General features: G+C 50.3%; 1 protein-coding gene across 5 annotated transcripts in view; it reads left to right on the forward strand.

The window, feature by feature from the left end:
- Positions 1-12043, forward strand: part of EXOC3 (exocyst complex component 3) — a 27088-nt gene that overhangs the window by 4398 nt on the left and 10647 nt on the right. For all 5 annotated transcript variants that reach the window (XM_010857106.1, XM_010857108.1, XM_010857107.1 and 2 more), the window contains 4 exons: positions 1132-1351; positions 8067-8748; positions 11500-11617; positions 11898-12023. In XM_010857106.1, the coding sequence (XP_010855408.1) occupies positions 1132-1351; positions 8067-8748; positions 11500-11617; positions 11898-12023 (1146 nt within the window). The remainder of the gene's footprint in view (positions 1-1131; positions 1352-8066; positions 8749-11499; positions 11618-11897; positions 12024-12043) is intronic.

Below are 12043 nucleotides of genomic sequence, written 5' to 3' on the forward strand. Positions count from 1 at the left end.
ATCAGTCCTGGGTGTTCATTGGAAGGACTGTTGTTGAAGCTGAAACTCCAATCCTTTGGCCACCTGATGCGAAGAACTGACTCATTGGAAAAGACTCTAATGCTGGGAAAGATTGAGGGCAGGAGGAGAAGGGGACGACAGAGGATAAGGTGGTTGGATGGCGTCACCGACTCGATGGACATGGGTTTGGGTGAACTCCGGGGGTTGGTGATGGTCAGGGAGGCCTGGCGTGCTGCGATTCATGGGGTCGCAGAGTCGGACACGACTGAGCGACTGAACTGAACTGAACTGAATTCTTGCACTGATACGGTAGTGAAGTTGTCTGTCCAGTTGAAAACATTGGTGCCCAGGTTATGGCAGGTTTGACGAGACAGGATGTGGGTCATTCATTTGCAACAGCAAAGCAGCCAAAGACCTGTTGGACTAACTTGAAACAGTTTCATATCAATTTAAAAAATAGTTTAGACCTGCTGCATTTTTATCCAGAATTTTAATCTCTTTTGGAAACTCATGGATTAACTAACAGTTGTGTGGTCTTTTGAAATCATTAGTTATTTTTAAGTGCTACTTACGATTTATGGGTGAAAGGTGTTCCTGACTTCCATTGTGCTGGCCTGTCGTTCCCTTCCTATTCCCATGCACCTGCTGCTGCTCCTTCATGCTCTCTCCGTTCTGACTGACTGTGCGGCTCCCTGGGCGGCACTTCCATGGGCTCTCAGAGTGAGTCTGAACGTCAGATGGGCCAGCTCTGTGTCTGGGGCCCGCCATCCTAGGGCGGAGTCTGGTTCTGGCTGAGTGGCAGGAACGCCCTCTCCACTTAAGTTAATGACAAGTCCTGACTGTTTCTCCATTGAGATCAGGCCTGTTAGGAAGCTGAGGATGCCTGCGAGATGGTGTGCAGAGTCCTAGGAGACCATTTAAGGGGGGCCATGGGACCCAGGGCATTCCCACAGTGGAGTCTAGCATTTTCAGGCCAAGGGCTGCATGAAGAATGTTGGGAGGTTTTCTCAACAAAGCTTGAAAGCATTACTGTTCTGCTTATTGACTGTCTCTGTTACCGAAGCGCCTCTCTTCTACTCTCTGAGCCTCCAGGTCCGGCCTGGCTCTGCTCACCCCCGGTGTCTTCCCTAGGCTGCAATCCAGTCACAGTTGGATGGCGTGCGCACGGGCCTGAGCCAGCTCCATAACGCGCTAAATGACGTCAAGGACATCCAGCAGTCCCTGGCGGATGTCAGCAAGGACTGGAGGCAGAGCATCAACACCATCGAGAGCCTCAAGGATGTGAAGGACGCGGTCGTGCGACACAGCCAGCTCGCTGCCGCCGTGGAGAACCTGAAGAACATCTTCTCAGGTAGCTGCCGGCGGACGTGTGTCCTCGGCCTGCTTGTGTTGCGGGGGGTTTCAGCTTTCCGGGGGCGACATGTTTTGTGGGCCCCCTAGAGTGGGTAAGAGGTGTGGTTCGGCCTGCACGGTTAGGGTCTTGTTTGAACGTGGATGGGTGGTCTGCTGAGTAGATGAGGGCTGGTAGAGTGTGGTTCTGAGTCTGTGGGGACCGAGGGACAGATGGAGAGCTGAACACGTGTGCATGGGGAGAGATGCGCGCTCTCCCTCTGCCGCCGTGTGGCACGCAGGACCCTGCCAGGCGCGGGAGAGATCCCTGAGCAGCAGCTCCCAGACAGGAGGCCTGTGCACAAGCCGGAGGCTGAGGGTGGGCACGCCCTAGACCCAGCCCCGATGGAGGTCGGGCCTGCAGGAATCCTTGGGGCCGATCAGGGTGGCAAGGACAGAAGTAACCCTTTCAGAATCCTGTCCCAGTACCTGTTGGCATGAAGAAGAGCGCTCCGTAGCCCGGTTGGGCCCCGTGTCAGCCGTCACCAGGGCAGGGGCTCTGTTGTGTCCAGCCAGCTTCCTCGTGCTCTGCCCCCGGGAGCTCGTCCCTCCCCGAGTCCCTCCGTCCGAGTCCCCTCCCCCCGCGTCTTTGTCACAGCTATCAGCATCCCAGCCAGAAGCCTCAGGGTGGTCTGGCCCCTTCCCGTCCCTCCTGTGGTGTCTGGTCTCTGAGTGTTCATGCTGCTTGGCGCCTGCGTGTAACCTGGTGTGGTTCTTCCCCTCCGCCCACCGCTGGGAACCACGGCACGAGTGGCCCTGTTCCTCTGGGTGCGTATGTCTGGTGGCAGCGTTGTTGAGTACTCAGCCGTCCCTCTGTGCGTTCTCGTCACCCTGGGCCTGACAACTGGGGCCCTGCTCTGCCCCCGTGAGTGGCCCAGCACCGCCTGCTGTGCTGGCCCCTGGCAGCAGTCCCTCCTGGTGACCTTTGGCAGCCTGGAATCTGACCAGGATCTCCTTCATGACGTTTAGAGCCTTCTTAGTTGATTTCCATCTTATAATTTCTTGTTGACTGTCATTTTCTTCTGGTTTTGTAAAATGAACACCAGAAGACTAAAAAGTTACCTTTTCATCCACATGGCATTTGGATCCACATAACCCAAGTGATCAAAAAACTACCAGTTCATCCATAGAGGTTGAAAATAATGTTCTTTTGATGAAAAGCGAGGCTGTGATGTAGACGTGGTTTTTGTTAGGAGCGTGTTTTTACCGAGAAAATGTTGTGCTTGTTTGTCTCCCTTCAGACTTTGATCATTGCCTGTAATTCTGTAGTATTATGAACAAAGCCTGTTTGTTCTTCTTTTCCACTCTTAAAAACTATAAAATATGCACAGTATAAAGTCTATCGTCTTGATCACGTTTAAGTGAACAGTTGTAGATGAGGTACTTTCATATCATTGTGAAGGCATCATCACAGTCCATCTCAGGGACTGTCTTCACCTTGAAAACTGGAACTCTGCACAGAGTTGTGTGTGAATTATGTCTCAGTAAAACTGAAAGAAGAACTTGAAAGTCTGCAGCTGTTAATGATACTCCCCATGGCCCCTCCTCCAAGCCGCTTACTGGTTATTTAGACTTTCTGTTTCTTGGTGGTTTAGGTTTTGTGTTTCTTGGGACGTGCACTTCATCTGGTTACCCCGCTGGGTTGCGTTTGCTCACAGTGCTCTCTTCTAACTCTTTTCCTGCAGAGTTGGCAGTAGTGTCCTCGCTTTAACTGTTTAGTACCTGAGTCTTCTTTTTCCCTTAGTTCATCTGGGTAGGGTTTGTCAGTTGTTAATCATTTCAAAGAACTACCTTTGGTTTTCTTGATTTTTCTGTTTTGTGTTTCAATTTTCTGTTTATCTCTGCTCTAGTCTTATTTCATTTATTTTGATAGCTTTAGGTTTAGCTTTCTTTCCTTTCGGTTCACTTCAGTCGCGTCTGACTCTTTGAGACCCCATGAATTGCAGCACTCCAGGCCTCCCTGTCCATCACCAATTCCCGGAGTTTACTCAAACTCATGTCCATCTGGTCAATGATGCCACCCAACCATCTCATCCTCTGTCATTCTCATCTCCTCCTGCCTTCACTCTTTTCCAGCATCAAGGTCTTTTCCAGTGAGTTAGTTCTTTGCATCAGGTGGCCAAAGTATTGGAGTTTCAGCTTTAGCATCAGTCCTTCCAATGAATACTCAGGACTGATTTCCTTTTGGTTTGACTGCTTTGATCTCCTTGCATTCTAAGGGATTCTTGAGAGTCTTCTCCAAAACCACAGTTCAAAAGCATCAATTCATTGATGCCCAGGAAAAAAAGCTTTGTTTATGGTCCAACTGTCACATCCATACATGACCACTGGAAAAACCATAGCCTTGACTAGACGGACCTTTGTTGGCAAAGTAACATCTCTGCTTTTTAATATGTTGTCTAGGTTGGTCATAGCTTTTCTTCCAAGGAGCAAGTGTCTTTTAATTTCATGGCTACAGTCACCATCTGCAGTGATTTTGGAGCCCAAGAAAATAAAGTCCGTCACTATTTTCATTGTTTCCCCATTTGCCATGAAGTGATGGGACCAGATGCCAAGATCTCTGTTTTTTGAATGTTGAGTTTTAAGCCAACTTTTTCACTCTCCTCTTTAACTTTCATCAAGAGGGTCTTTAGTTCTTTTTTGCTTTCTGCCATAAGTGTGGTGTCATCTGCGCATCTGAGGTTATTGATATTTCTCTCGGCAATCTTGATTCCAGCTTGCGCTTCATCCAGTCTGACATTTTGCATGATGTACTCTGCATATAAGTTAAATAAGCAGGGTGACAATATACAGCCTTGACATACTCCTTTCCCAATTTGGAACCAGTCTGTTGTTCCACGTCCAGTTCTAACTGTTGCTTCCTGACCTGCATACAGATTTCTCAGGAGGCAGGTCAGGTGATCTGGTATTCCTGTCTCTTTCAGAATTTTCTACCGTTTGTTGTGATCCACACAGTCAAAGGCTTTGGCGTAGTCAATAAAGCAGAAGTAGATGTTTTTCTGGAACTATCTTGAATTTTCAGTGATCCAACGGATGTTGGCAATTTGATCTCTGGTTCCTCTGCCTTTTCTAAATCCAGCTTGAACATCTGGAAGTTCTTGGTTTACTTACTACTGAAGCCTAGCTTGAAGGATTTTGAGCATTATTTTACTAGCATGTGAAATGAGTGCAATTATTTGGTATTTTGAACATTCTTTGGCATTGCCCTTTAGAATTGGAATGAAAACTGACCTTTTCCAGTCCTGTGGCCACTGCTGAGTTTTCCAAATTTGTTGGCATATGGAGGGCAGCACTTTAACAGCATCATCTTTTAGGATTTGCAGTAGCTCAGCTGGAATTCCATCACCTCCACTAGCATTGTTTGTAGCGATGCTTCCTAAGGCCCATTTGACTTCGCATTCCAGGATGTCTGGGCTCTAGGTGAGTGACCACACCATCGTTATCAGGTCATTAAGATCTTTTTTGTACAGTTCTTTGTATTCTTGCCACATCTTAATCCTGTTTGCTTCTGTAGGTGCTTACTGTTTCTCTCCTTTATAGTGCCCATCTTTGCATGAAGTGTTCCCTTGGTATCTCGTTTTCTTGAAGAGATCACTAAATCCCATTCTGTTGTTTTCTTCTATTTTTTTTTTGCATTGTTCACTTAAGGCTTTCTTCTGTCTCCTGGTTCTTCTTTGGAACTCTGCATTCCATTGGGTGTATCTTTCCTTTTCTCCTTTGCCTTTTACTTCTCTTAGTATCTCAGCTATTTGTAAGGCCTCCTCAGACAGCCACTTTGCCTTGTTGCATTTCTTTTTTTTGTCTCGTTGGATTGATTTATTCGTGTGTATTTTGTTCTTTGGATAAAATGAAAAATGGGATTGTTTCCTTAATAATTCAAGAGATTTCTGTTTATTTCTTTTGTATACTGCAACTTTACCAAATTCATTGATTAGTTCTAACTGATGGCATCTTTAGGATTTAGGATACTGTGAATATAGTAGTATTACGTCATCTGCAGACAGTGATGGTTTTACATCTTATTTTCCAATTTGGATTCTTTTTATTTCTTTTTCTTCTCTGGTTGCCCTGGCTAGGACTTCAAAAATTGTGTTGAGTAATAGTGGTGAGAGTGGGCACCCTTGTCTTGTTCCTAGAGGAGATGCTTCCAGTTTTTCCACCTTTGAGAACGATGGTTGCTGTGGGCTTGTTGGATGTGCGTTTACTGTGTTGAGGTAGGTTCCCTCTTTGCCCGCCTTCTGGAGAGTTTTTATCTTAAATGGGTTTTGAATTTTGTCAGAACCTTCTTCTGCATCTATTGAGAGGATCATACGAATTTTGTTCTTTAATTTGTTAATATGGCACATGACATTAATTGATTTGCATATATTGAAGAATCTTTGCATCCCGGAGATAACTCCAACTTGGTCATGGTGTATGATGCTTCTAGTGCATTGTGGGATTCTGATAGCTAGTATTTTGTTGAGGATTTTTGCATCTATGTTTATCAGTGATATTGGTCTGTAATTTTTTTTGTTAAACTTTGGTTTTGGTATCAGGGTGATGATGGCTTCATAGAATGAATTTGAAAGTGTTCCTCCCTCTGCAATTTTTTGGAAGGGTTTGAGAAGGATGAGTGTTAGCTCTTCTCTAAATGTTTGGTAGAATTTGCCTGAGAGGCTATCTGGTTCTGGAGTTCTGTTTGTTGAAAGATTTTTACTTATAGTTTCAATTTCATCGCTTGTGACAGGTCTGTTTATATTATCTACTTCTTCTTGGCTCAGTCTTAGAAGGTTACACTTTCTAAGAGTTTGTTCATTTCTAGATTGTGCGTTTTATTGACATATAGTTGGTGAGAGTAGTCTCTCATGATCTTTGTATTTCTGCAGCGTCAGTTGTATTAATAATTTCTCCATTTTCATTTCTAATTCTTTTATTTGAATCCTTTCCCTTTTTTCCTTGATGAGCCTGGCTAAAGGCTTATCAATTTTGTCTTCTCAAAGAACTAGCTTTTAGTTTCATTGCGTTTTGCTATTATTTTCTTCATTTACTATTTTGATTTTTATAATTTCTTTTCTCTGGTAACTTTGGGTTTTGTTTATTCTTTCTCCAGTTGCTTTAGGTGTGAGGTTAGGTTGTTTCTTTAAGCCTTCTCTTGATTCTCGAGGTGGGGTTGAATCACTGCAGGCTTCCCTCTTAGAACTACTTTTGCTGCGTCCCTCTGGTTTGGGCTGTTGAGTCTTTATCATTATTTGTTTCTGTGTACTTTTCAGTTTCCTCAGTGATTCTTAGTTATTTAGAAACATGGTGTTTAGCCACCACGTGTTTATGTTTTTTGCGTTTTTTTCTGTAATTTATTTCTAATCCTTAACCTTCTGGTCAGGAAAGATACTTGGTACTATTTCGTTTTCTCAGGTTTACCAGGGCTTGACTCGCGTAGGTGGCACGGGTGGTGAAGAGCCCGCCTACCAGTGCAGAAGACTTCAGAGGCGTGGGTTGGACCCTGGGTCGGGAAGATGCCCTGGAGGAGGGCATGGCGACCCACTCCAGTGTTCTTGCCTGGAGAATACCATGGACGGAGGACCCTGGTAGGCTACGGGCCATAGGGTCACAGAGAGTGGGCGTGAATGCAGGGGCTTCGCCAGCACACGTGACCTATCTCAGAGAGCGTTCTGTGTGCTGTGAGAGGAGAGTGTGTTCTGCTCTCAGATGGAATGTCCTGTAAATGTGAGACGTTTTAAGGTAATAAAAGAATAAAATGTGACACAGAGACATGAAGTGAGCAAGTGATGTTGGGAAAGTGGTGCCAGTATGCTTGCCTGATGGAGGGTCACTGCAGACCTTCAGCTGGTGGGCGCTCGCGGCCCCTGGGAGGCAGGTGTGCCCGCCCTTGCCGCCGCCTCGGCTCCCACATGTGCCCTCGGTCAGCCCAGTGGAGAAACACAAGCCCTTGAGGCTCTGTCCTCTCTTCTCTAGTTTTTTTTCCTTTTTAGCCTCATGATTGATAATTTTCTTTGTCCTGTCTTCAAGTTTGCTGATTCATTCTTCTGCTCACTCAAATCTGTTTTGAGAATCTGAAGTAAATTTTCCATTCAGTTACACTTTTGTCCATGTTTGCCTGTGGTTCTTTGAGCATGTTGAAGCGCTCATCTTAGAGTCCTTGTCTTGTCCACTGTCTAGTCCTTCTCAGGGATGGTTTCTGTTTTTTTTTTTCTTTGAATCTCTCTTCTCTCCTCCCATCCTTGTTTGCCTTGTGCTGCTGTTGAGTAGTGGACATTTGAATCTAATTAACACGTAGCTCTGGAGTCAGATGTTCCTCTTTGCCAGGGTATGCTGATTTTATTATCATTTTTGCTGTTTCCACGTCTTAGGCTGCGTCTCTTTTGAGGACCAGGCTGGCATGTAAACTTAAAGTCTTCTCAGGTCTTTCTGAGCCTGTGCCTCTCCTGGTCATTTGCAGTCAGTTTCTACGTGTGTACTGTGCTGAGAGCTGAAATACTGTTCATGCCTTTCCCTGGAAGGTGTGAGCCTTCAGTGGCCTCCACAGCCCCGCAGTGTGTGGCCCCTCACCCAAGTCCTGTGCATGTGCTGGTTGTCCAGTGGGGGCGGGTTCCTGGCTGCCCTTGCCTGCCGCCATCCTGGCACCCCAAGCTGCTCCACCTTGGTGTTTCACGGTGCCGTCTTTGCCTTCCCCCCAGTGCCCGAGATTGTGAGGGAGACGCAGGACCTCATAGAGCACGGGGAGCTGCTGCAGGCCCACCGGAAGCTGATGGACCTGGAGTGCTCCCGGGACGGGCTGATGTACGAGCAGTACCGCATGGACAGCGGGAACACGCGTGACATGACGCTCATCCACAGCTACTTCGGGAGCACGCAGGGGCTGTCCGACGAGTTGGCCAAGCAGCTGTGGATGGTGCTGCAGAGGTCACTGGTCACCGTGCGCCGCGACCCCACCTTGCTCGTCTCCGTCGTCAGGATCATCGAAAGGGAAGAGAAGATTGACCGGCGCATACTTGACCGGAAAAAGCAAACTGGTTTCGTGCCTCCCGGGAGACCCAAGAACTGGAAGGAGAAGATGTTCACCATCCTGGACAGAACAGTGACCACCAGGATCGAGGGCACGCAGGCAGACACCAGGGAGTCGGACAGGATGTGGCTCGTGCGCCACCTGGAGATCATACGGAAGTACGTGCTGGATGACCTCATCGTGGCCAAGAACCTGCTGGCGCAGTGCTTCCCTCCGCACTACGAGATCTTCCGGAGCCTGCTGCGCACCTACCACCAGGCCCTGAGCGCGCGCATGCAGGACCTCGCAGCGGAGGACCTGGAAGCAAACGAGATCGTCAGCCTGCTGACCTGGGTTTTGAACACTTACACCAGGTAATGCCCCCTTCACACCTGACATCTCCTGTTCCGTAGGCTGCTGGCAGTCTGCACAGCTGCTGGGTCCTCGACCCAGGGCGGGCACCTGGCACCCGCAGGCATTGCCTCTGGTGGACGCGTCTCCTTCCTGGGCTGCCTGTGACCCGGGATTGGGTCGTGCAAAGGCTCCTGTGCTTGAGGGGCTCCTGCGCCTGGACAGTGGGGAACAGCTCAACATTGTGTGTGTCCCACAGTGACCCCAGGAGCAGGAGGTGTTGGCCGTCTAACCCAGAGGCTCCATGACCTGCACAGTCGCATGGCTGCTGAAGGGGCCCCAATTGCTCTCGCGGGCTTCCGACAACCCGAGTCTGGTTTCTTCTCCCCTGCGTTCGCAGAGAATCAGCCACCCTTTTGATCTTCAGCCTTGAGGTTTTGTCACTCTGTGAAGGGGCCGTGAGCCACTGTGTGCCAGCATCATTTTGAGATTGGACTTGAAGAACAAGGCGGTGGTAGGGTGTTCTCAAAGTCTTTAAGGTTAGCTAGTGAGAGGGACAGAGAAGGCCATGGCACCCCACTCCAGTACTCTTGCCTGGAAAATCCCATGGATGCAGGAGCCTGGTGGGCCACGGTCCGTGGGGTTGCTAAGAGTCGGACACGACTGAACGCCTTCACTTTCACTTTTCACTTTCATGCATTGGAGGAGGAAACGGCAACCCACTCCAGTGTTCTTGCCTGGAGAATCCCAGGGACGGGGGAGCCTGGTGGGCTGCCGTCTATGGGGTCGCACAGAGTCGGACACGACTGAAGTGACTTAGCAGCAGCAGCAGCAGCAGCAGCAGTGAGAGGGAAGCACAGTTTATCCTAGCCTGTCTTGTTGCTAATGTGTAGAAATTGAACCTCTTGTTTTAGTAGTAAGGTTTGAGGATTTTTTTAAGTATTTTTTTAATTGATAAATTTTAATTTTATTAAAGTTTAGTGACTTTTAAATTACATTTTAATTGCTTTTATTTGCTTATTTGACTGTGCTGGGTCTTTGTTGTGTATGCGCTTTCTCCAGGTGCAGCGGGTGGGGCTCCTCTTGAGTCTGGTGCGCAGGCTTCTCACCGTGGGGGCTCCTGCTCTTGTGGAGCACGCAGTCTAGGGGTGCGGGCTTCAGCAGCTGTGGCGTGCAGACTTAGTTGTTCCACGGCATGTGGCATCTTCCCAGATCAGGGGTTGAACCAGTGTCCCCTACATTGCGAGGGAGATTCTTAACCACCATGGAAGCCTGGTTTGGGGATTTCTTTGGTTTGTGTTTTGTTTGTTGTTTGGTAACCACTTAGAGTAAAGAACGTGTACGTGTGTACGTTTCAGTACAGGAAAACGTGAAGAGAAAGAAAACGTCTGTTGGTTGTGTCCGACGTACTTGCAGCGGCTGGGCGGGGCTGGGGCCTCCGAGCTTCCTGTGTGCCGGCCGCCTACCACAGCCATCCCCAGTGCACAGGCCCCGTGGGTCACCCCCGTGGAAGGCCTCTCACCGTCCCCTTCACCCTGAGGCCTGGGGGAACTGTGCCCAGGGTCAGTCGGCCGGCCGGTGGGGAGCCGGACTTGAGTCTGGGGTCTGGGCCCCCGCCGTGCTCGAGCCCCCAGACTGCGGAGCGTGCACTTGCGTGGCTGCGTGGTTTAGGCTTCATCTGTCTCTCGCGCACCACGTGGTCAGCACTGTCTTGTCAGTGGCGGTTTCTTGACAGCCTCCTGGCTTATCATGTTATGCTGTGTTGGACTTTCTCAAGGGAAACATTGGGCTGTTTCCACACTAGAAACATGTTCGTGCAGGATTAAGGTTCTTGGGGCAGAAATAGTCTAGACTGTAAATGGTCTTTGGGTGTTTGCAGAGTGTCATGATGCACTTTTTCACGTAGGAAGACCTGGGGTTCCTTACAGGTGTTGGATGCTGTTAATACCTAGGGTTGTCACTCTGGACCCGTGTTTAAGGAGTCATCGGAGCAGTCAGCCCAGGCCTTCTGGGAACCCAGCCTCGTACCTCGCTTTCATGTTTTTTTGTGAAAGCTCTTTCCCAGACTCAGTCCGCCGCTCCGCATTCTGGCCTCCTGGGCCCCGCGGGCCGGGTGCACACGTCAGGTGGTGCCCACTCTGGGCCCTGTCCTCTCGCAGGAGCGTCAGGGCTAGTACCCACGCCTCGCGTCTAGACCCAGGGCTTGTTCCCCGGCTCCTGGGGCCTCCTGCCTGCTTGGCCCTCCGCGTCCCCAGGGTGCCATGAGGGGCAGATGGACCTCCCCTCCAGCCTCTGGGCAGATGGGGCGGCAGGAGGGGGCTGCCTCACTCCAGTCCTGTAGCTGAGCGAGCCCCGGCCCAGGAGCAGCCCTGCCGAGGGGTTCACGCCTCCCTGGTGATCAGTCTGTCTCATCCTCCTGCCTCCCTGGTACTCAGTCAGTCTGTCTGTCTGGTCGTTCCGCCTCCCTGGTAGTCAGTCTGCAGTCTGTCTATCTGGTCCTCCCGCCTCCCTGGTGGTCAGTTCGTCTGTCTGTCTCTCCCGCCTTTCTGGTAGTCAGTCTGTCTGTCTCTCTGTCTCTCCCGCCTCCCTGGTAGTCCATCTGTATGTCTGTCTCTCCTGCCTTCGTGGTAGTCAGTCTGTCTATCTCATCCTCCTGCCTCCCTGGTGGTCAGTCTGTCTGTCTGTCTCTCCTGCCTCCCTGGTAGTCCGTCTGTCTGTCTGTCTCTCCTGCCTCCCTGGTGGTCAGTCTGTCTGTTTGCCCCCCTTTGCTGCAGCGTGGAAATGATGGGGAACGCAGAGCTGGCCCCCGAGGTGGATGTGGCCCTCCTGGAGCCTTTGCTCTCTGCAGACGTGGTCTCCGCGCTCCTGGACACCTACATGTCCACTCTGACCGTGAGTCATGGTTGGTCCCACACGGAGCCGGGGTGGAGGGAAGGCGGCCCCTTCTGGACTGGTCGGAACCTGCTCCACTGGAGGATGGACCTGCCTGTTCCCTGGGCTGAGACCAGCCGCCTGGATGTGCAGGGGGCCTTCCCGCCTCCAGCCACTGAGCCGGGAGCTGGAGGGGCAGGCAGGCGGGCGGGTCGCGGCGCCTCCCAAGCCCTCGGGGCCCAGGGAGAGGGGCCGCGGGCAGGCTGACTCCATGGCTGGCTCTGTCCTCCCTGCGGCTCAGTCCAACATCATCGCCTGGTTGCGGAAGGCCCTGGAGACGGACAAGAAGGACTGGATGAAGGAGACGGAGCCCGAGGCCGACCAGGACGGCTACTATCAGACGACGGTGCCCGCCATCGTGTTCCAGGTGCGTGGCCGCAGGGCCTC

This window comes from Bison bison, unplaced genomic scaffold (genome assembly GCF_000754665.1).
Source record: "Bison bison bison isolate TAMUID 2011002044 unplaced genomic scaffold, Bison_UMD1.0 scf7180017864377, whole genome shotgun sequence".
Lineage (NCBI taxonomy): Eukaryota > Metazoa > Chordata > Mammalia > Artiodactyla > Bovidae > Bison > Bison bison.